Below are 24,791 nucleotides of genomic sequence, written 5' to 3' on the forward strand. Positions count from 1 at the left end.
CAACGTTGTTTTAAAGGATGGTCGGTCTTGTCCACTCTATCAGTGTCTTGTCCATTGCATTATTTTGTAATTTGTGGTATTTCTTGAAAGGCTGCACGGTTTTGCAGCTCTCACATATTTTAGAAGCATAATTTAACAACCTTTTGCAGTTGTCACACACCTTCGTTGAGCCATGAGTTGGTTAAATTTGATAAAGAATGAACAAAAAAACAAACAGAAAGGCGTCAAGGAGAGCACATGGTTAGCACATTTGATTTGACAATAAACAGAAGTTGCAGTCAATATTACCTCTTGAACAGAGACCCTGAGTGTGGCTTATTACGATCAGCTAGATTGGGTGGGTTTTGATAATATGATAGCCTTAAGCATAGCCTCCCCACTCCCTATTAATCCCATTTCAAGTACAAAAAAAATGAAATAACCTACTCAGCAGCAGAGCACACACATCAAGTACAGGTTGAAGGAATGGGGGATTAATGGAGATTTGATTGATTTATGGACAATTGAATTTAAACTTCTTTAACATTTTACTGTAATTTAAGGTGCGAAATTGATTAGCTACCAGTCAGAGAAATACACTGCACTGTCAGGAGTAGACTAATTCCAATCCTCAAGCTAGATCGGCAATGGAAAAATGCAGTTTAATCCAAAACAGAATGTTTTATCACAAATCAATATTATTGAAAAAGATAACAGCTTAAGCCCCCATGCAGTCTTTGTAATTCTCTTTTTAAATCACCACTGTATGTCTAATAAATTACTGTGTTTATTTAGTGAAAATAACACCAACATATACTGTATGTTTAACCATTTATTTCCCTGAGCCTCCTTTGGCCCTTAAAATGCTCAGTCTGTTTGTGTGGGCATTAGGAAACACATTTGAAGATACAGTATTTACATACACAGACCCGATTGGCTGATAGGATGGTCTAGAACCCACCCCCTTACCCAGATGAACAATCATTGGTCTATTATAATCAGATCACATTGTGACATCATGATGTGGGCCAAAAGTTCCATCCTACCTGAACAGGCTTAAATTCCAGGCAATTTTCAAACAGCTCTTACACAAAACAGGCATCATTTTCACAATTTCTGAGTTTTATTTCAACCTCATTGTGTGGAAATATAACAAAAAGCAGGAAAATCAAGTTTAACTTCACTGCCCCTTTAACACTGTAGTGAAATGGGAACTCGTTCCGAACAAAACTGAATTTATCACACTGATTTTGTTTACAGTAAGTCAACAAAACTTCTTAAAGAAATCTGTCAACATCAAAAAAAACACTTCCGGTAATCATTTAGAACATCATTATAACATACAAGTTATAAAATCACGTTTCCCCATCACAGACAGCCAACAGAAACATAGGACAAATATTCCAAGATGCATCTCGTGATAGATGATAGAACTCAATTGCAATCTGTAGTGGTGATTGATTGATATTAAACAAGAGCAACATTACAACATTTGAAGCTATGCATCATGTATGTGCATCCTTGTTTGTGTGTTTGCATCTCCTATGAAACTGGTTCACCATTCAAATTCAGTCAGGTCTTTGAGGAAGGCGGCAACTGCATCGGCCTTCCTTTGCACAACTCTTCCAGTCCTGCGGCTCACCCCGGCTTCTGAATCAAGGTACGAAGAGCATTTGGTTCCTTCATTTGGGTTTATCCCTACTAGAAACCTAAACAGTCAACATGGAAGCGTTAGTCAATCCAGGCAATCAGGCATTGCTTTCACAACTCTTTCAATTCGGGTTGCAAAGCTACGGGTAATTTAGAAATCTAACGGAATCTTCAGTAATTTTGGTAATTAAGAGAAAATGTATGGCAATCTATTGTAACTTTGGTAATTTATACTTGAATAAAAATATATGTATTCATATATAGTATTCATTTTTTTTTTTTTTTTTATATCTGTGTCCATATTGTCCATGAGTTTCTAGTAGATATGGTTCAAGAGAAAATAGCCTAATTCATGAAAAAAGCATCTAATCAACGTTGGCATTATTTTCAATTAACTCTGCAAATCTTCCAACGATTTACTTTTTTACAACTGCCACCAGTTTGACGCCAAAACATTGACAAGAAATACATACAGGGCGGACGGTAGCCTAGTGGTTAGAGCGTTGGACTAGTAATCGAAAGATTGTAAGATCGAATCCCCGAGCTGACAAGGTAAAAATCTGTCGTTCTGCCCCTGAACAAGGCAGTTAACCCACTGTTCCTAGGCCGTCATTGAGAATAAGAATTTGTTCTTAACTAACTTGCCTAGTTAAATAAAGGTTAAAAAAATAACACATTTTAAAAAAGAATGACATAGTAAAATAAATAAGTGTGTAAAAAATATATGAAGGATACTTCATGCTGAAACCCTCATATGAAACACCAATGGTATTCACTAAGTTGATGGTTTATATTTAGGATGTTTTACAGCTTTGTTTTTCTATTTTAAAATATTCTTCTTTAATTATTTCATATATTTACATGCGATAAGGCCACACAGAGGGCCAGAGATAATTACAGACACCTGTGATAATCTGAGGTACCCAAAAGGGCCACCATATGTATTGTAATAGATTACATAAAATCCTTGAAAGATACCAAAAATCTGGCAGTTTACTGGTAAACAAATGTTTCCAGAAATATACCCTCCCTTTGCAACACTAGGTAAGAGTCTCAACACTGAGATGCGCAAAGACGAAATGTAATTTAACTGCAAGGCATGCAAGACAAATGTAAGTGCTGGATGAATAAATGTTCAATACTTGCCTCTGAATAAGCTCCAGTGTTGCTGAGGCTGTCTCCTGGTACTCTGTATTGAACACGTAGAAACAGCCGAAGAGCACAGAGAGGGCAGCAGCAAAGTCGGACTGATTTTCCAAAACACAGACCACTCTCCCCTCGATCGACACCATCCATTTAGATGAAGCCAGCAGGGAACTCCCTGAAGTATACAGTAATAATGATTGTGTTAAACAAGATACTTTTTTAATATAGGCCTACACAATATATTTCTGTTCCACCACAATTAAATATTACAGTATTTAGGCTAGAATTCATCTTATTGTTCTATTCTTCTGTGCAGCGTTAACATTATGTAGTTAAGTACCAGTACGTATTTCTGGTGGTTAATATAGCCAAACCGTGGACATAATCTGATTTATGAATATGATCATCTCCAGTCCATACACAAAATGTTGTCATTACCAAGCATGATAAGTCTTGGAGTGGCCGGCAAATGCAACTGAGCCTCTACATCCATCTGGGTGTCATTCACCTACATTAAACACAAAAAGAACAATGTTGTTGAATCCTGATATGATCAATCATGTGTGTAAAAGCACAGTATAATGTATATAGTCCCAGTATAAAACAATCAGATTACGTGTTTTATTTGAATAAAATCACACACACAATAACTTACATCAGCCAAGAGGAAGAGAGAGTCCTCTTTCTCTCTGAAGTGGGACAGCACCAGAAGAATGGCAGCACAGGCTGTGAGGTTTCCACTGACGTCACCTTCAATGTCATTGAGGAGACTTTGGATGCCTCTCCTCCAGTTGGGTTTCTGACTTCGGAAGAAATTGACAATGGTCTTTCCTTTGCTCCGGAGAGCATCACTGAGGCAGCGGTCGATCTCAACTCCAGTGAGCATGTGGAAGTGGGCGCAGAGCCATCTCTTGGCAAAAAGAAAAGGCCATTGTTCCTTGACGTCACCAATGCTTGGGGCTGGCCATGCATTTATCATGTGGCGTTGGTTAATGTACGTAAGCCTCATGAATTCATCCACGTCTCCCCTGTCCACACCACTGGGGCTTGCACTGTTGAAAATGGTGGCCATAATCTGTCTCTTATTTTCCAGGGAGTCAGGAGTCTCTCCTTCCGGAAGGTCCTGTGGGTGCCAGTTGATGCACCCATAACTGTCCACTTTTGTTCTTGCTGTTTTGACTTGTCTGTTGCTGTTTTCCCCTTTTTTGTTCGTCTTGGGTCTGCGTATTCGATTTTCAGTGTTCCGGTTCACATGCTCCACTCTGGTCTTTATTTGGGTGAGCAAGGAGGAGTACCTTCTGCTAAGCAGTTCCCCTTCTTTTGACAGGTCTGCAAAGCTCTCTGGATATTCTGAAACTATAGCTTTGGCAATTTCTGAACATACTTTCTTGTTGGGGTTGAGGCAGTGTACACGCATTGCATCAACGGTGATCCTCACCATCAGCCGCCTATCTGCCGCCTCGACTCTTCGTCCCTCTGCAATGGCTCGCCTGAGGCTTTCAGGCGTCTGCTGCCAAGGGACATGAAAGTTGCTGATCCAATCCTCATCATCATCATCATCCTCCCTAAAAAGCAATACCAATTGCATGGGATAAATTGATGGTTGCTTGTGTGGCAAGTGTTCACAGTGCTATACAAAGCCAAAATGTTATTATATGTTTATTTTTGCCTGAGCCAAGAGGATTTGGTACATCCAATGAATCCTGGTAGAGAATTATTGACAATGATGATGGGAGGCTCTTGTAAAAGTCCATTTTCTTTCAAATTTGACCATTTGTCATGTCCTCATTAGCAACAAGGTGGATCATTTTGTACTGGTCTTTCGCTGTTGACAGTCCAAGAATAGGTGTCAGAGTCTCTTTGATAGGGATCTACTGACAGAAGCGTATCCTGGCTGTCGCATCGGAACCAAGACATCTGAGCTGAATTGGCTCAACATAGCGTCCGGTTAGACCATACACCTTTTCCATTTATACTGTACGCAGATCTTTCGTGACAATCAATGCTTCTTAAAATATCTATTAAAATTTGTAGGTTGTACAATGTAACAGCAATATTTAGACTTAGGGATGCCACCCGTTAGATAAAATACGGAACGGTTCCGTATTTCACTGATAGAATAAACGTTTTGTTTTCGAAATTATAGTTTCCGGATTCGACCATTTTAATGACCAACGGCTCGTATTTCTGTGTGATATTATGTTATAATTAAGTCTATGATTTGATAGAGCTGTCTGACTGAGCGATGGTAGGCACCAGCATGCTCGTAAGCATTCATTCAAACAGCACTTTCGTGCGTTTGCCAGCATCTCTTCGCAATGCTTCAAGCATTGCGCTGTTTATGACTTCAAGCCTATCAACTCCCGAGATTAGGCTGGTGTAACCGATGTGAAATGGCTAGCTAGTTAGTGGGGTGCGCGCTAATAGCGTTTCAAACGTCACTCGCTCTGAGACTTGGAGTAGTTGTTCCCCATGCTCTGCATGGGTAACGCTGCTTTGGGGTGGCTGTTGTCGATGTGTTCCTGGTTCGAGCCCAGGTAGGAGCGAGGAGAGGCACAGAAGCTATACTGTTACACTGGCAATACTAAAGTGCCTATAAGAACATGCAATAGTCTAAGGTATATGAAATACAAATCGTATAGAGAGAAATAGTCCTATAATTCCTATAATAACTACAACCTAAAACTTCTTACCTGGGAATATTGAAGACTCATGTTAAAAGGAACCACCAGCTTTCATATGTTCTCATGTTCGGAGCAAGGAACTTAAACGTTAGCTTTCTTACATGGCACATACTGCACTTTTACTTTCTTCTCCAACACTTTGTTTTTGCATTACTTAAAACAAATTGTACATGTTTCATTATTTATTTGAGGCTAAATTGATTGTATTGATGTATTATATTAAGTTAAAATAAGTGTTCATTCAGTATTGTTGTAATTGTCATTATTACAAATAAATACATTTTCAAAAATCAGCCGATTAATCGGTATCGCCTTTTATTGGAGGACCAAAATCGGTATCGGTGTTGAAAAATCATAATCGGTCGACCTCTAACTTAGACTAAATAATGTTAAACAAGGTTGGAATGTGAATCAATGACATGGGGTATCAGTCTACTCGGTGACACCCACAGAACACAAATGTGAAGATTTTACGCAAATATTAGCATTGTAGCTCTTATCGCTGGACTGTGACTGTGTGAAAACACCTCCCCAGTCAACCCATTGTGTGTATTGACATTCATATTGCACTGTACAGCTTAACCTAAGGATTGGAGATCAATGAAATGCGGTATCAGTCTACTCAATACCCAAGATATTTTTTTACAACATCCTCCTCAGAGTTATCAGACTCAAACATCCATGTAGTATTGTTTTTCCTCAGGAATAGTGTTAACATAGATTGACAATAAATGTGGCTCAATTCACAGTTCTTTCAGAGTACCGCAATAAGAACTACGACGCTAACGTTCTCTGGGTGTCACTGAGTAGACTGATACCCCATGTCATTGATCCACAATCCATAGGTAAGGCTGTACAGTGAAATAAGTATGCCCCCAATGCAATTCTAAAGTTTAATAAGTGTGATTTCAACAGATTTGTCAAATTAACAAATTATTGTCTTCTGTTGATTTTATATAACAACATTCCAACCTCGTTTCGCATTATCTATTCAATTATGGCATAATTATACTATTTGTAATAATTTGCATCACTGTCAATTATACTTTTATTTTGAAGGCTAACCGCAAAGTAGACTATTGTGGCTAATCCTTATTGTGGCTAGCTTCACATAGATGGGTCTGACCACCATTAATCAGAACTGTCTTATAAATTAGGGTTATTTCAGATGATGACACCTAGCTATATAGTTAGCTAGCTAACTACTGAGTATAGCTACTGAAACGTTTTGCTATGTTTTTGGGGAAGAACATTGTTTGCATCCATGAGCTAGCTAGCTTTTATGACCAGCACTGTAGGTGCGCTAGACAACTTTACCAGCATCATAGCATACGTATCGATGAATCGTTGTGACATATGAAATACGAGTGATAGTATAATCAATGTATAATAACTATGTAAAACATGTATGAACGCGTTAAATTATTATGTGACGTGCAGTCATGTTCAGGTCCTGATTGGTCAACAAGTTTATTTGACACTTCAAATAGTGTTATTTAACACGCAAAGACCCACACGGTGTTTCATAGTATCCGAAATCCTGGTTGAGAAAGACACGACTGAACAAATAAACAACTAAACAGCACAGCAAGTAAGTGAAATAAATAGGTTTTGATGTTTTACTGGTAATGGGGACCTGCGTAAATTCCAACAAAATAACTTTTTGGTCAGTGTGGTGTGTGTGTGTGTAACCTTTAACTAGGCAAGTCAGTTAAGAACAAATTCTTATTTACAATGACGGCCTACCCCGGAAGACGCTGGGCCAATTGTGCGCCGCCCTATGGACTCCCAATCACGGCCGGATGTAATACAGGCTGGATTCGAACCAAAGACTGTAGTGACGCCTCTTGCACTGAGATGCAGTGCCTTAGACCGCTGTGTCCATGTGTGTGTGTGTGATCTATTTAACTGTACTAGAATGCTTAAAAGGCCGCAAAAAAATTTAATATTGGTATTGGGGCTTTTTTGGCAAGGAAAATATCGGAATCGGACAAAAATGTCATATTGGTGCATCACTAATTGTAATGTAATCTACTGTGTTACACTGCAAAACACACTGAAGGTATTTTACTGTGGATTTGTGACAGTCTTTCACAGCACTGATAAATAAAAAATAATTGACAACCCAGAACCCAGGCCTGTCAAAGCAGGCCTGGGTTCTGGACAGCCAGACTGTGTGGATGAAAGGTCATACCTGCATTTTGCCCTCTCCTTGTAGGCCCGCAACTTCTCAGGGTCGGCACGGATTCTCTCTCTGTATTGCCGCTGTGTCTCTGCGCTTGACAGCCTCCCTGATGTCAAGAGACAATAGAACCGTATTGTTATTGGCATGATCCTCTTAAACCTGAATTTAACTTGGATTTTACCATGAACCTCATAGCATAATCCATAAGACCGCTTACAACTTTACAATCCCCTCACCACTCCACTATAAAAAAATCAACAACAAACAAAAAAGGACAGAGACAAGACACACAAGCATACTTTTCACACGCTCTGTCGATGTCTCCTCAGACAGTTCTGAACGTCTATCGCCTGGACTCTGGCTACCAGCAACAGAAGACGTTCCATCAGACTCTTTCCCCAAGACGTGCATCGGGCCTAAGCCCTCCTGTTGTTCCGCAATGCTCTCCTCACTCATCTCCCATTTGATGTAGAAGGACCCAGTGTCAGCAGGCTCCTCTTTTATCACTGGGCTGGTGACTGGACTGGCTGATGGGGACTGGCCTCTGGTTCTCTCTGCTGAAAGCCCAGGAGACCCTGCATTGAGACCTGGGATTGAAAAAATACATTTTATCTAAAGCTGGGGTTGGTCTCAAACTGGCCAGGTTTGAGCATAGACATGTTCAAGTAGCCTTTACCAGCAGATCAGTTACCATGAACAAGAAGATGTCTCATCATAGGCATTGCAATGCTAAATAGGGCAGTAACTAGTACACAATGATAATCTGCAGAACATATACTGAGGCTAGTAGGGTAGTTAGCTACATGACCACATGAGAAAACATTTTATGTCATGTACCAGATTTTTCCCACTATTGGCAATGGCATAACTTTAGCATATGGGGAATATCAACTATGAATGCATTCATCATGATATCATAGTGTCTATAATGATGTACACACTGACATTTATGCACCGGTGACCTGAGTGGGAATGTGCAGTATTATGAACTACTGATAACCAAGCAATTAGGACAGAGCTACTCACTGGGGAAATCCATTCTCCAATCATTTTCGCTTGCCACCTCGTTCTCATTGCACATTGGTTTTCCAAAATCTCTTCCTGGTGAAAGTGCAGAAAATTCAAAGGATAGGCCTACTCGAAATGCTGTTAATTCGTCTTCAGCTTTTTTAAGCTTACATTTAAGCGTTTCATTTTCTTTGTCCCTTTCGGCCACCTTCCTTTCATATTCTAGTATTTTGGTACTGTTCATATTGTAAATAACATCCATGACAGTATTTACCGCTGTTCTGATAGCATTTTCCACTGCACGAGCGTTTTCTTCGTTTTGTAAACAGGAATTCATTGCTCTACTAGGGAGATAATAAAAATTCACCGACACAGCCTAACGTTACCTAGTTTGCTAAATTGGCCAAGTCACAGAGTGAAGCAGCAATACCAAAGATACTTATAACTAGCTAGCTAACCCTTTTGTCTGTGGCACTGTAACGTTAACGTCACTAGCTAGCTCAGCTGGCTAAACAGCAGCAAACAACTTTACCGATGTGTGCGTCAGTTTGTAACACTCCAGTGACAATATTATCGAAGAGAGAAAGCGAACAAAAGTGTGGTATTTCAAAGGCACTTTCATAAAATCTTCGGAAAAAAAGAATTTGACATGTTTTAGAGAGCAACTGTATTGCAGCTAGATGTTTACCTCGCAGTTCACTTCCGCCGCGTTGAACGCGCGCGTCACGTGTCAAATGTGTTTGTGGTGGCTCAATCACAGCACCATCTATTGGTAAATCGGTGAATAATCAAATAGCAATAGGTGTACAATGTGAACTAATTTATTGACATTTCTAAAAAAAATCATAAACATACAACATTAACAGCCCCAACCAATTCATTGAATAACTGGATTGTTAGAATATGATACAGAACTCATTCCCTCAACAAAGGAGATATCAACAATTATGATCCCCAAATCCCCATCTTTGTTCAGTAGCCTAAACTCATCTGTGCAGGCCTAATCCCCCCCACCGAATTCCACCCTACTGCCTGCCCCTGCAGTGTCCCCTAGTCCAACCAGGTGTCTCTGTGTTCTGGGAGAGGTGGCAGGGCTGTGTGAGGTTCGTCTGGAGGGAGGACATTTTGCGGGCACGACAGCGTCTGGATGCTTCTCTCCAGGCCTCTCTCTTCAATCTGCGGGTCTCTTCAGGTAAATCTGATATCGACACCTTCCTCTGCTGATTCCTGAAAAAAAGGAGTGAGTATGAACACAGATATTATAACAAATACACATGATCACAACGTTAAACATATTGCATGCTCTGTTTTCAAATGTCTATGAAATGAACGTCTCCATGCAGGACAATGGAATTAAGATGAATTCTATTCACGGTAATGTCAATATTCTCATCAAGACTATTGAAGGTAGACACCCAGACTGTGGTAGTGAAAGGTACTGTAACCTATTTACCTGCGTCGTTCCTTCTCCTTGTAGGCCCGGAACTTCTCAGGGTCAGCACGGACTCGCTCTCTGAACCTCCGCTGTGTCTCTGCACTTGACAGCCTCCCTGAGACAATAGAACCATATTGTCGTTAGCATGATCCTTTTAAACCTGAAAAAAAACAACAACAAAAAAACATTTCACATGCATACTTTTCAGATGCCTGGTTGGTCTCTCCCCATACTCATGTCCACTCTGGCTACCAGCAACAGGGTGAGTTCCGTCTCTTTGCATGGTTGGAGTTCCACCCCTCTGCTGGGCTTCATACTCTTTTCCCAGGACGTGTGTCGGGCCTAGGCCCTCCCGTTGCTCCCCAATGCCCTCCTCACTCATCTCCCATTTAATGTAGAATGTCTCAATGTCAGAGGGCTCCTCTTTTATCACTGGTCTGGTGACTGGACTGGGTGATGGGGACTGGCCTCTGGTTCGCTCTGCTAAAAGCCCAGACTCTTCTGCAGAATGGGAGGAAGGGTTCTGGTGATGGGACATATAAATAGTTGATGCCCCAGTGGGAAGAGCTGTGTCTTTGCACTGGGAAAAAACCTGTGGAGGAGTCCTTCCACCAAGACCTGTGATCAAAACAAAGATATTTGGACAAAAGCAGGGGTTGGTAAGTGTATGTCAAAGAGTTAAAAATTGGGATAAAATCAATCGGGACAATACTCACTGGGGAAATCTATTCTCCAATCAGCTCTGCTTGACACCTCGTTTTCATTGCAAATTGGTTTCCCTCTTTGCATTTCTGGTGAAAGTGCATAAGTGCTTGACCTGACTTGATGACATTCATTTCCAGAAAATTCAAAGGAGCCTCGCAATGCTGTGATCTCTCGTTCTGCTGTTTTAACTTTGCGTTTCAGCGTTTCGTTTTCTTTGTCCTTCTCGGCCAACTTACTTTGATATTCCTGTATTTTGGTACTGTTGATACTAGAAATAACACTCAAAACATTATGTATCGCTGTTCTAACTGCATGTTCGACTGCACGAGTGTCGTCTTCATTTTGCAAAAAGGAGAACGTTGCTCTACTATGGAAATAATTCATTTTCTTTCTACATGAAAGCCGGCCACTAAAGACTGCATGTGCACCAAGCAGTGCTAGCCGACAGCTTCTAACACAGGTGATGAGATAACAACAAATTGGTAAGAGAACGAACCGGCGGTATTTCAAAAGAACACGTTAATACCAGAGAAAATAAGACAACAGACCCAGTTCATGTTGATTATCTCCAAACAACATTCACTTCCGCATGTATTTTAAAGGTGGTGGCGAAGTCACAGCGGCGTCTAGTGGTGGCTAACTCAATGCTGATTTTGTTTAAAGTTTCACGTTTTAATGTCACATGCGCAAGTACAGTGAAATGCCTTTCTTGCAAACTCAAAACCCAACAATGCAATAATCAATAACAATGTATCACCAGAAAGGAACACACGAGAAATACTAATAAGAAATATGAAATACACAGTAAAGCAAGTAAGTAGGCATACTATATACAGGAAATATTTAAAAAGTCAGTTCCAATACTATGCATGTGCAGGGATACTGGAGTGATGGAGGTAGATAGGTATAAGGGGAATAGGCAACAGGATATACGATAGACAGAGTAGCAGCAGCTTGCATGTGAGTTGGCTTGCGGGTGTGTAGAGTTTGTGTGTTGTGTTGGAGTGACAGTGTGTGTGAGTGTGGTGCCCTGTTAGTGTGCATGGAGACATTGCAAATATTGAAATAAAAGGGCCAACTTGCAGTAGCAGCTTTGCTCCACATGATGGTAGTATACAGCAAATAATATGGACATAAGGGAAGAAAGTTGCCCATTGCTCCAAAGCTGTAGGTACCAGCTTTTGACAGATGGTCACAGTCCATCATATATGCACAGGTGCATTATATCATCAAAATAAAGCCAGAAAGTTTTATGGGAATATCTTTACAAATTAATGTGGATATATCCATATAATGTGGTTTGCTGGCTCATAACATTTCAGGTTATGGATATGCATGGAAATCTAAATAAATTGTTGTGAGCAGAAAGTATGGGATAGATTGGGGTGGAATTACAAGTCTAACAATAGACAACCAAAAATATAACATTAAAAATTATAGCTTTGGACATTTCTTGATCATTGGAAGGATGGACCAATATGAGGTAAAGTCAGGTAATCTGTATACATATCCTGCTTAGTTCTTACTGTCTGACTGAAATAGAAAAACACATGGAGTCATCACAAGTGCAAACACAGTCACAGCATGTTCCTTTTTAGCCTTTTTGTGACCTGGGTGTTAGGGGAAGCATTCTTTTCATTAGAAGTGGCTGAAATGACTCTCCCAGGTCTAGGGGTTTTAACGCTCTTGAGGCTGCTTCACCAAGTTGTTCTGTGACCCGGATACTAAAGCAAAGTGGTGGAGGTGTCTTATCGTGGGGGGTGTAGGACTTGTATGTTGAGAGTAGATGGAGGTGGTAGGGGGGAGAATGCAGTCTTGCAGCTGTGCATGTGCTTGTGTGTCCGTGTGTTTGAATAAGGGGGGGCAGAAAAGATTCAGAAGTGTTGGAGCAGAAAATCTCTCTCCCTCCTCTTTTCTCTCACTCCTTTTCTCTTTCTCTCCCTCCGTCGCTGGGCCAGACGTAAAGCAACAGCAATTTGCGCGATTTCACAGCTCACTGGGTCCCTAAAACTCTGACTGCCCTGCAATGACAGAGGGAGAGGAGGAGGAGAAGGGAGAGGAAGGAATGAGGAAGAGGACAGAGATAAAGGGATGGAGAGGCAGGGTGGTGGCGAGGGTAAATAGAGGAGGAGGATTAAGAAAAGCAAATTAAAAAAGAACAGAGAACATTGTAGAGAGATGGGGGAAGATTTATTATAATATATACATATATTTGGCTAAATGTGAGGGCAGGGCAAGATGTGTACTGTATTGTGACGGAAACAAGAATACATGCATGTGTAGCACTGATCCAACACTGAAACTGTCAAACCTTGATGAAGACATGGGGCTAATATATTCCCATCTGTAAGAGACTTCATCTTACTTAAACAGTGTAAACAGTTTTATATCTCAGGTCTATAAGGAAATACTTGGACATTTCATGAAAATACTATGGACCTTTCTGGGAATATGTGTAAGAAATAATAAGAGCCATTTTGGATGCTAATCCCAACATCTGACCCGGAGTCCTAATCCGTTCATCTCTCCATGCCCTCTTAGACATCAATAGGGTTCCCTTTGGGTGGTCATTACCCTGCCAAGTGTCTGTCCTTTGGAGCAGGGTCACCCTCGAGACCCCTCAAGGACCACCACCAACTTCTGAAGACCTGCACCGCACGAGGTTAGAGACACATTCTTGAACAGAGTCACAGACAGGGATACATACAGACCAACTTTTCCTTTCTTCATTTAACTTCATACAGATAGCGGTTGTCTTTGTCAGTGGCTCTCGACCTTGGTCAGCTATTCTTAAACACCTTGCAGCAGGCATGCAGCAGAGGATTGAGACCAAGAGACTCAATTCCATCCTTAAGTCTTTCAGAACCCCAGACCGCGAGTCCAGTCGAGGGATAGTCGACACTCCGAACACCCTCTCTCAAGACTAGAGGGCAGGGAAAGACGTTAAGAGGCTGAGCAAGAGAGAGGGAAAAGAGGGAGCCATTGAGATAAGAGGTGTCACCTGAATGCTTTGTCTTGAGAGAGTTAAGAGCGGGTTCAGGGGTGGTTCAGGACATCTGGGCAGGGTTTGAAGGGTCAGCCAAGGGACAGGAAACCCTCCTAATCCCCCAGCTGGGCCTGGAGGAGAGGATTTGGCCCCACTCGGCCCCCGGCCCCAATCCCAACACCCACAACAGTAGCTAATTGAGCACCACTCTGATCACAGCACTCCCATCTAAAGCCTGAATGCTTTCACAGGCTTTTGGAGCTCAGCCTGGAAATCTGTGCTACTGTATCTATTATGGTAGATTGATAACATCTATGTGCACAGCATATAGGAAGCCTGCGAATTGAATTCTAAGCACTTCACACAGATGTACAGATGGCTGCAAAGGCTTTGAATATGTTCTGCCTGCCTGTATGCATACAGTTAGACACTGTTGGCAGGCATGTTAAGAATATTGATAACAAGATAGGCGGATGGATGGACTTAGAGTTCAATGAAGGAATAGAGGGCAGTAGTTTGTATACAAATATGTGCAAACATAGCTAAGGCAGGCTGGTACATAGTTAGAGGACACTGGCCTTGAGCTCATGTTGTGTTGCCTCTCTCCTCTCAAATAACTGCCCCTCCCCCCACATCGCATTACCATACAGGCCGAGGGGTCAAGTGAAGGTGCTGTCCTCCACCAGCCAACTGGAAAACTAAAGAGTTCAAGAGGTCATGGATAAGCAGCACAGTTGGCTGGTTGGTCAGACAAATCAAATTTACATCATATTGTGTTCCCTCTTAAATCACGGTACATATGGAATTAGGTTGGAAGACTGCGCATTTAATTGAGTTTATCCTGGTACTTGACCAAAATATTGATAAGAAATGACATTAGATCAATTGACAATGCTGAATTATGTTTTTTAAGTTTTATTTAGCTTATCTAATAATATCATGCAAAATTATTACAACTTTAGTTTGCTGGTCGAAGGAATTGCCCATAGAGCGCCGAGACAGGATTGTGTTGAGACACAGATCTGGGGAAGGGTACCAAAAAATAAATCTGCAGAAGTTCCCCATACACAGTGGCCTCCATCATTCTTAAATGGAAGAAGTTTGGAACCACCAATCTGGCCTTTATGGTAGAGTGGCCAGACGGAAGCCACTCATCAGTAAAAGGCACATGACCAGCCCGCTTGGAGTTTGCCAAATGGCATCTAAAGGACTCTCAGACCATGAGAAACAAGATTCTCTGGTCTGATGAAACCAAGATTGAACTATTTGTCCTGAATGCCAAGCGTCACGTTTAGAGGAAACCAGGCACCGCTCATCACCTGGCCAATACCATCCTTTTTTTTGTATGTATGTTTGCTTTTTTTATTAGTTTAGCTGAAACAAGGTTGCTTTGCAGTATTCTGGATGCATATAGCAGGAAACCTGTATGTGTGTAGTAACCACTGACCTGGTGCATTTACATTATTGGTTTCTGACAGTGTGCAGAAATTCTTTGGTTGTGCAAACCCACAGTTTCATCTACTTTCATATAGCAGGAAACCTGTATGTGTGTAGTAACCACTGACCTGGTGCATTTACATTATTGGTTTCTGACAGTGTGCAGAAATTCTTTGGTTGTGCAAACCCACAGTTTCATCTACTTTCTTTGCCAACAGTGTCTAACTGTATGCATACAGGCAGGCAGAACATATTCAAAGCCTTTGCAGCCATCTGTACATCTGTGTGAAGTGCTTAGAATTCAATTCGCAGGCTTCCTATATGCTGTGCACATAGATGTTATCAATCATTTTTCAGCGAGAGGAACTGGGAGACTAGTCAGGATCAAGACAAAGATGAACAGAGCAAAGTACAGAGAGGTCCTTGATGAAAACCTGCTCCAGAAACTGATATTTCATTTTTTTATTTCTAAAACCTGTTTTTGCTTTGTCATTATGGGGGTAGATTGATGAGGGGAAAAAATAATTGAATCTATTTTAGAATGAGGCTGTAATGTAACACAATTGTTGGTCAGGTCATGTCATAGTTCTTTGTCCCTGCTCTTTTGAACAGTGCTGAATAGACTGTTGAACAGCCATCACTAGCCGTCTACCGGGTGATGCACACTCACTCACACAAAACACACACACAAGCTATCACACACACACCTCATACTCACAAACACATGCACATACACTCATACACACACAGCCAATGCTGCTGTCCCATGTTGGAGACATTGAACCACTGGTCACTTCCCGTTTCACACTGTGTATTTAAATACTGTATCCCCAACTTAGCTCATCATAATAGTTCTACTACTGTACATTGTATTTTAGTTACACTGTTTATACACACATATGTATTTACAGAATACACTGGATTCTTGACAGAGCTTACTCTAATATATCCCCTGCTATACATATGCTATTTGGGTTGTTAATCAGATTTGTCCCAGATTTCTTGATTTCTTGTCCTTTTTTGTATTTTATTTCCTTACATTTTAATTGTTTGACATTTTACAGCATTGTTAGGCACTAGTAACATAAGCATTTCACTGCACCAGCTATAACACCTGCTAAACTGTACGCGACCAATAAACTTTGAATCGATTTTTCTTTGAATAAGTTATTCAGTCCGTTTCATGTACAGAGGACAAGCTAAAAGTGAAGGGGTTTGGGTCCAGTTTGCCACCACCACCCACAGGGAGATGTGCATTACATGCTACATTGGTGTTGGCACCTCTCATCTGAACTCACTATCTCTGTAATTTCCTTTTTATCCCTTCCATGACTTTGACCTTCTCTGCGCTGCGAGCATTTGGTAAGCAGTGATTTATCTGCCAAATAAATTTGTTGGCTCCATTGAAATGTGTTTAAGGTGGGGGTCATTCTCCAGGCCAAAGATGGCAGCTAATAAATCTAAGTTGGGTTGAGGGGCGAGAGGAGAGATAGATGGACCAGGAGATAAAAGGGGGGAGTTAACAACTCTGTGAATGGGGGGGGGGGGGGCATTCTAAGGAGATATAGGGTGTTTTATAGAGGCTTGAATGCTAAACGTCTCGGTACAGTGCAGCGTGGGAGACCTCACCTTGAGTGAGATCCGGCATTAAGATGGAGCATCATTCATGTTGACAGTTTGAGGTTGAGCCAGCAGGTTAGAGGGCTCATCTAAAGAGTAAAGGGCGGTGTCCCTCCCTCCCAGCTCTCTGGGTTTAGAATGCTTTAGTTACATCACCGGCCTGAAAAATGACTGGCCTCATTCACATTATTACCCACAAACACTTCTCTACTCCTAGCCTGTATCACTGGCATTATACATTACTTTGATGATCTGACTCTTTTAATAAGCATTTATGACAGTGTATATGATTTTATGAAGAAGGTGAAGGTTCGAATCTAGTTTGAATACTGTACTACTATCCCATATACACTCTTAGAAAAAAAGGTGCTACCTAGAACCGAAAAGGGTTATTCTGCTGTCCCCATAGGAGAACCTTTTAAATATCATTTTGGTTCCAGGTAGAATGTTGTTATATAAAATCAACAAAACACAATTTGTTAATTTGACAAATCTGTTGAAATCACACTGGATGTATTATACTTTAGAATTGCATTGGGGGCATACTTATTTCACTGTACAGCCTTACCTATGGATTGTGGATCAATGACATGGAGCATCAGTCTACTCAGTGACACCCAGAGAACATTAGCTCTTATTGCGGGACGCTGAAACAACCGTGATTTAAGCCACATTTATTGTCAACCTATGTGGATTGAACACTATTCCCGAGGAAAAACATTACTGCTTGGATGTTTTGGAGTCTAACTCTGAGGAGGACGTTGGTGGGAAAAAATCTTGGGTATTGAGTAGACTGATACCCCATTTCATTGATCCCCAATCCTTAAGTAAAGCTGTACAGTGCCATATGAATGTCAAAACACAATAAGCTGACTAGGGAGGTGATTTCACACAGTCACAGTCCCGCGATAAGAGCTACAACGCTAATATTTGCGTAAACTCTTCACATTTGTGTTCTGTGGGTGTCACTGAACAGTCTGATGGCCTTGAGAAAAAAGCTGTATTTCAGTTTCTCGGTCCCAGCTATGATGCACCTGTACTGTTTCCGCCTTCTAGATGGTAGAGGGCTGAACAGGTCATGGCTGGGGTGGCTGAGGTCCTTGATGATCTACTTGGCCTTCCTGTGACATCGGGTGCTGTAGAGGTTCTGGAGGGCTGGCAGTGTGCCACCTGTAATAAGTTGGGCTGACTGCACCACCCTCTGGCGAGCCCTGTTGTTGTGGACGGTGCAATTGACAGCCCAACAGGATGCTCTCAATGATGCATCTTTAGAAGTTTGTAAGCGCTGTTTGAAAGTTTGAAAGCGCTGTTGCGCCTTCTTCAGCGCACTGTCTGTTTGGACGGACCATTTCAGGATGTCAGTCGAGGAACTTGAAGCCTTTCACCCTATCCACTGCGGCACTGTCTATGTGGATGGGTTACCTACTCTCTCTGCTGTCTTCTGTCCACGATCAGTCCACGATCAGCTCCTTCGTTTTGCTGACGTCCTCCATGGATTTGTTGGGGCAGTATGCAAATTGTAGTGGGTCTAGGGTGTCGGGTAAGGTGGAGGTGATATGATCCGTAACTAGCCTCTCAAAGTACTTAATGATGACAGAAGTGAGTGCTACGGGGCATGCAGCCTCTTCTGTGTAAAAGAGACTGGACTCAGGTTTTTCTTACCAATGCCAAGTCGCTCACCCACCATTGCACCTTGTATGAAATGGTGGGCTGGACCTCACTTTACATGCGCAGACAGCTACATTTGTATGTGTTCATCCACAAAACCCTTCTGGGTAAACTCCCCCTCTATCTTGGTACCCTGCTCTCCTTCACCACTATCATTTATCAGATGCTTTCTGCTAGGTGGTTGATACTAAACGTCCCCAGGGCCGTTACAGAGTTAGGCAAGTCTGCCTTTTCCTATTGTGCACGGGAGGAATGGAACAGTCTGCAAAATACGCTTCACCTATATGTACTAGTGCCCCTTAGTGAGTTTAAAACTCTGTGTAAATGTTTCCTGTAGGCCGGATCAGCTCTTAATGATGTGCTGTTTTTTATTGCATGTTTTAAATGTTGTAATGTTGTATTGACTGCTGCTGCTTTCTTGGCTAGATCTCCAATGCAAAACTGTGTTTCAGTGGGTATCTTCCTGGTTAAAGAAAGATTAAATAAAACAAGATGGTGCTACATATTCCAAAATATTTCTAAGCATTGATCAAGAAACATCAAACATTCTGCAATCTTAAACTAAACCAAGGCCAATACAGCACATGACTGTACAAGCAACTTGTTGGCGAGCGTCGCTCAGTGTCAGTCTATCCATGATTGCCCTTTTGTTTACCTTAATTCACCACCAGTAGTTTCGCCACAAATGAGGTGGCCAGCGCTGGTACCAGGGGTCGTTTGGTTGGTTCACGCTGCTATGTATTGCGTCACAGTGGGAGGAGAGGGGAGTGCAAGTGGCCAGAACCCCGAGCAGATGTCAGCAGCTCACCATTAATGAGGCCTAATCACTAATTAGGGAGGGGTGGCTAATGAAGGTTACTACTGAGAGGGAGCCAGGGAGCAGCCTGGAAAAGGGAGGATAGGACAGTCACTAGCGTCTTATCAAAACAGGGCTGTTATGGAAGGTTCACGGTAAACCGTAGACATATCCAAGTTAAATGTGCTCCATTGTTGTCCTTGGACCAGATGCCGTGTCTGTGAACGTTTGAGTTCTGAACTGTACACGACCGCCGACCGGGGGTCAAGCACACGCTTGTTTGTCTTGGAATAGGAATAACTTTGTACTGGGGATTGCATTTGCTCGTGAAGGCAGCACAATGAGGAAATCAAAAGCGGTAGTAGCAGATGGAGACAGAGATGGATGGAGGGTCCTAAGAGGCAGATTTTTATGGGCCATTATTTACAAGCTCTTTAATCTGGGCTATTTCCTCGCCCTTGGCAATGGACAGGTCTATGGGTCACGCTAGCTGAACCCTTCCACTCCTGGTCATCCATCTCCCACTGGCTATGAGACACAGAGGGATGAAGGGATAGAGAGAGAGAGGGAGAGAGGGAAGATAGAGAGAGACATGGAGCCACTCCACTGAAAAGCTGTCACAGCCATTATTCATGAATCTTTCTGTCGTTCTTTCACTCTTTTTCTCCCTCTGCATACATTAAATTAGTGGAGCCCTTACAGTGTTGTTGCGATGCCAACAGCGCTCCTCTGGCCCAAATCTTGCCTAATTTTCTCATCTGCAAGATGAATATTAGCCGAATTGCTGTCCATATCGATTTGAGCTAAGGTTAAAAGTTTTGAAGACCTTGGCTTGAATATGAGTTGCCTAGCAACCGGCCCTTCACCCGCCCCCCCCCCCCCCCGTTTGACTGGGGTCCCGGCCTACCCAGACAGCTTAAGCCTGGACCTTGATTTCCTCTCCCATTTGTGATTAAATGCAGCCCCTTCTGCCTGACACGGCGACCTTAACCCCGGACCTCCCTGCTCCAGGGTCACTTAACCTTGAACCCAATTACAAGATAAGGTTACTTAAGTGTGACCCACGCCTTGCTTCACTCAGTTAATAGAACAGTCAGGAAAAAGGGCCAGCGCAGCTGATTCGCTTCTAGCTAATTCGCTGGGTTGACAAAGGTCGGGTGGCTTCCATAAAGAACGGGCAGCTTCGATTTCTCATGCAAAATGAGACTCAGCAATACAATATTGTGGCGGACTAAACAGCAGCGCTAGCAAACCTGGTATTCAGATAGGGCGGTTTCATCACTTCAGACACCTCTGCTGAGCCTTGTCTTCTGTGTTGCATATCAAGTAGGAACTGTCTTGTAGTCATAGAGCTATGCTCTACTAAACAAATATATTGTCTATTGTCAGTCCAACATTGTTCTAACAAATCCAGTTTGCTTTGCTATGATGCTTGGGACCCGTTATGGCTGAATTAACTAGTCATTCTCTTGTTCTGCCGTTCACCCCTCCAATCTGGCACTACTCCTGTTGGAACCTGGCCAATGGGCTGGCTTAACAAGCTGTGCTACATCCATAGCAGACCAGAGGGAGAGAGATCAAAGTCTACAACTGACGAGCTAGCATTAGCAGCTAATCCTGCTAGCTTGCTAGTTTTAATGCTGCTACTGGTGTTGCTGCTACAATGTACAAATGTGATACAAATGTATTCAAAGACTAGAATAATACAAATATATTAATATGGACTGCAACTGTCAAACACTACAACTACCAAGCTAGCAATACATCATTACAGTGTGCTAGTTCTAGTGCCGCTACTGCTTGTTAATGTATCATTATGGGCTGCGTTACTGTTATTGGTGTTACACTTTGTATTATTCTCCTGATCAATTTAAGATAGACTTAAGCTAAGACTTAATAGCTGTGTATGCTACTAGCACCATTTATTTTATGCACTTGCCGTCATAGCAAATATCTTCAAACTCCAGTTCAAATACAAATAGCCATGTATATGAAACAATGATCTTTGACCACAATGAGCAATGCGACAAGGGAATGACAATGATGTGAGCACACTGGCAAGCGTAATGGCAACGACTGGCATATGTTCAGCCACTGACTGTAGAGGACACACTGTATTATAGTGGTCTGGTTTAGCCTACATGGGCTTTGGGCTTGTTTTTCACTGGGTTGTTGTGTCACAGTGGTCCTGAACTCTCTGGAACTGCCCACAGATCAACACATGGTTAACCTTATCAACACATCGCCTTTTTTTATCAACTCCCAAAATAGGTCACACATTTTACCCATAGTGAAAGACAAAGGGTTTCTGATCAAATTTTGCGACCATGTTTGCCGACATATGGATTTAACCAGATCACAGCATGTCAGGTCATACACACGTACTGTACAACCTCATTACAATCTCCATCGTGAAATAAATACTTTCATATGGCGGACCACAATGTACCATAACACAAATTTTGTTAAATTGGATAAAATCTCAACTACAACCACTTTACTTTGGGTATAGTAAAACGGTAAACAGGCAAAAACATTTACACACAGACAAGCATGCACTTAAACACTTAGCCAAACACACAGCGTATATCTCCCTCGATCGAGCATGCATAGAGGGAACAATATGGCCATTGTGTTGGCTACGGCAGTAAAAATAACACTAGTTTTTAATACACTCCTTTGGAGAGAGTGCTGGCTGATTGCTTAACGCAGTCAAAAAAGAGATGGAGAAAGGAGAGGGAGAATGAGAAAAACAGGGGGGAGGGGGGCGAGCAAGCGAGAGAGTGCCCTGGTAGCGGCTTGCTGACCGCCAGTTGAACCTATCACTGAACTGAGGATGAACCCTCAACTTGAGGAGCGTCCGTCACAGATCTCCCTGGGAGCTACACGCGAGGGCAGCCACTGCTGGGACACACACACATTGGTACGTCATACACGCATAATCCTCATACGCACAGACACATCCCCATTCATGCACGCGTGCGCACACACACACACACACACACACACACACACACACACACACACACACACACACACACACACACACACACACACACACACACACACACACACACACACACACACACACACACACACACACACACACACACACACACACACACACACACACACACACAGCAATGTAATAATGACACACTCACATGCACACTTTCGATCCCTGACACACAGGTCGACCCTGCGTGCCATTTTCACAAGCACATGCCCTCTGGTCCGCAGAGGCGTGCGTGTACAAGCAGACATGCAAAAGCATCACGCACAGCGTTTGTGTGTCACACACACACGCAAGCACGCACATACACAAGCGCACGCTAACAACAGCTAACACTTTACCAGACACATTCGCGGCAGCTAGCCCTTTAACCATCCCACTGTGACACGCCCATGGGGACATGGCAGAATGCACCGCAGGGTCATGGACAGGTCAGCACAGAGCATACCAACCCTGTCCCGGTTTGGCATTCATCTCCAAATGTCAGGGGAGGGGAAAGAGAGAGATGTAGGGGAAAACGGTTAAAGGTTGCAGAAGGGGCGCTGTTTTTCATGTTATCTGACTTTTCTGAGGGGTATTTGGTGTTACCATGAGATCCCAATGGAAATCCTCACTGTACGCAGTGGGGGCCAAAGGGAGCTTCGGGGTGAGGAACGACGGTAACAGGAGGATTTTGGATCACAAACCCCCCCCCCCCCAACCCTCCTTGTCTGGTCTGGCGGTGCGCTGTCAACATGTCAGACACAAAAGCACAAGAGTTCCACGTACTGGACCCCCCGTCATGTAACCCACCCCTTTCCCCCCAAATGTGACTTTTCCTTTTGTTTATTTTGATTCAATCACATTATGGCGACCTTGAATCTAAATGCCACCAGGATGCACTGTGGTGGAAATTTGGTCTGTTGTTAAATGTTTTGACAAGGCCACAGACTCATAGGATTACAATTTGCGTGGTATGTACTGTGTGTTGCGTTATTGTCACAGATGCTTGCAACAAATATATAATATTCCAAATCCATTTAGTCTACAACAGATTGTCTATCCTGAAATACACAACAATATATTACGCAACCATTTATGTCGTAATATAAATGCAGGGATATGTGTATGGTATTAATAACATATTTATCAACATATATTATTCATTGCCCAAAAAATTCATAAATACTAGTGTAAATTGATTTTTGTCAATTCGCATTTGCCTGTAAAGGTAAGCACTATTGTCCACAAATGGAATTGACTCTGGCATGGACACAGTCAAGCTTCTTGTAGAATTTACAATATCCCATTGTTTGAGAATAGCTGAGTATTTCATTGAACGGGTGGATGAAATAAAGACATTTCCTATGTTTCCTCTGATCATTTATTCATATCCCAGAGGATGGAAGAAGGAAAATAACAGAAGCTTGGTGTACTTGTACAAATGGGCTTACCCCAGGGACAATCATCACACAATCATTTCCTCTTTTATTGGTGTTATGTTCTGTCTAATTTCTTCTAACGTTTTTTAGTCACTTAAGTGGATCCCAATTAAACTGTAGTTGTTGTGTCAACCTCCTTACACTACATGTGTAATGGATGAGACACTGCATAATTGGATAACCTATTACAGGGTAACTACACCTAGGTCATTCCACTGGTTGTATCTGGTGTAGGGCTTATTCAATTTAAAGTGTGACCTCTTTATTTTATATAATAAAATGATCTTGAACCTCTTTGCAGAACACGCATCTGTCAAAATGATGAAGACATAGGTCTGTGTAAATGACAAACGGTTTGAAAGACAAACACACACAAGTGATTTTTAGGAGTGACACGAGGTAAGAGGATTTCCAGTTGATCCTCTGTTGTTTCCTAACTGCAGATGGATATGAGTGTCGTCTCAGGTCAGTAAGTTATGTCAGACATAGGTCACGGAAGCATGTCTTACCCTTGTTGTTATCCAGGCCAGCAGGCATCACATTGAGAGTCCTCACAGAACACTTTAGGTTTACTTGTGATATCACACACTGTGAGTGAAAAAGGGACTGTGTGACCCCTGGAGGGGCTGGTGGGGCCCCCCCGCTGTGTTGTTCTGTCCTCCGTACAGGGACACTGAGGTCTTTATTGAGTACTGAGGAGGTTTGAACATTGGCCCATGAGGTCTATCATGTTGGGACGCTTGTTTGTGAGTGTATCATTAAAATTCTATGGATGTGATATGAAAAATCTACAGTATGATTGCGTATCAGAACCTCCACATCTAATCCTAAATTAAGTTCTAAAACCAAGACAAGAGTTACAGTCTATTGACCTGCAGTGTCTAAGTTTTTGTCCTCATTGTTTCAATACTGAATGAGACCTCTCGAACCAATGACTCTCACCATTAATGAAATACAAAGGAATAAATATCAACCAGCAGACATTTGGGCCTTCATGGAAACGTGGCAATTTTCTGGACTTTATAAAAACAACAGCTGGGAGTCTGGCTGTCCCTGAG

General features: G+C 42.2%; 2 protein-coding genes across 2 annotated transcripts; both read right to left on the reverse strand.

The window, feature by feature from the left end:
- Positions 1-796: 796 nt before the first annotated feature.
- Positions 797-9,356, reverse strand: LOC139564138 (uncharacterized). Its single transcript, XM_071383355.1, has 7 exons — positions 8,671-9,356; positions 7,944-8,231; positions 7,654-7,750; positions 3,431-4,340; positions 3,214-3,283; positions 2,776-2,950; positions 797-1,688 (listed from the first exon to the last, which is right to left on the reverse strand). Exons 1-7 carry the CDS (start codon positions 8,987-8,989, stop codon positions 1,535-1,537), a joined length of 2,013 nt encoding a protein of 670 aa, XP_071239456.1. The 5' UTR covers positions 8,990-9,356; the 3' UTR covers positions 797-1,534.
- Positions 9,357-9,457: 101 nt separating this feature from the next.
- Positions 9,458-11,430, reverse strand: LOC139564139 (uncharacterized). Its single transcript, XM_071383356.1, has 4 exons — positions 10,804-11,430; positions 10,289-10,705; positions 10,106-10,202; positions 9,458-9,879 (listed from the first exon to the last, which is right to left on the reverse strand). Exons 1-4 carry the CDS (start codon positions 11,174-11,176, stop codon positions 9,678-9,680), a joined length of 1,089 nt encoding a protein of 362 aa, XP_071239457.1. The 5' UTR covers positions 11,177-11,430; the 3' UTR covers positions 9,458-9,677.
- Between the last annotated feature and the right edge of the window lie 13,361 nt (positions 11,431-24,791).

The sequence above is a fragment of the Salvelinus alpinus genome, chromosome 35 (assembly GCF_045679555.1).
Source record: "Salvelinus alpinus chromosome 35, SLU_Salpinus.1, whole genome shotgun sequence".
In the NCBI taxonomy this organism is placed as follows: domain Eukaryota; kingdom Metazoa; phylum Chordata; class Actinopteri; order Salmoniformes; family Salmonidae; genus Salvelinus; species Salvelinus alpinus.

Bases quoted from the DNA above. Each gene is read 5' to 3' on its own strand.
- LOC139564138 (XM_071383355.1), bottom strand. From the start codon at position 8,989: ATGAATTCCTGTTTACAAAACGAAGAAAACGCTCGTGCAGTGGAAAAT. The intron at 2,951-3,213 runs GTAATGACAACA...TGTATACTTCAG, and splicing joins TCCAAGACTTATCATGCTTG to GGAGTTCCCTGCTGGCTTCA. The intron at 1,689-2,775 runs GCAAGTATTGAA...TTGACTGTTTAG, and splicing joins ACACTGGAGCTTATTCAGAG to GTTTCTAGTAGGGATAAACC.
- LOC139564139 (XM_071383356.1), bottom strand. From the start codon at position 11,176: ATGAATTATTTCCATAGTAGAGCAACGTTCTCCTTTTTGCAAAATGAA. The intron at 10,706-10,803 runs GTGAGTATTGTC...TTTTGATCACAG, and splicing joins TTGGAGAATAGATTTCCCCA to GTCTTGGTGGAAGGACTCCT. The intron at 10,203-10,288 runs GTATGCATGTGA...CTATTGTCTCAG, and splicing joins ACCAACCAGGCATCTGAAAA to GGAGGCTGTCAAGTGCAGAG.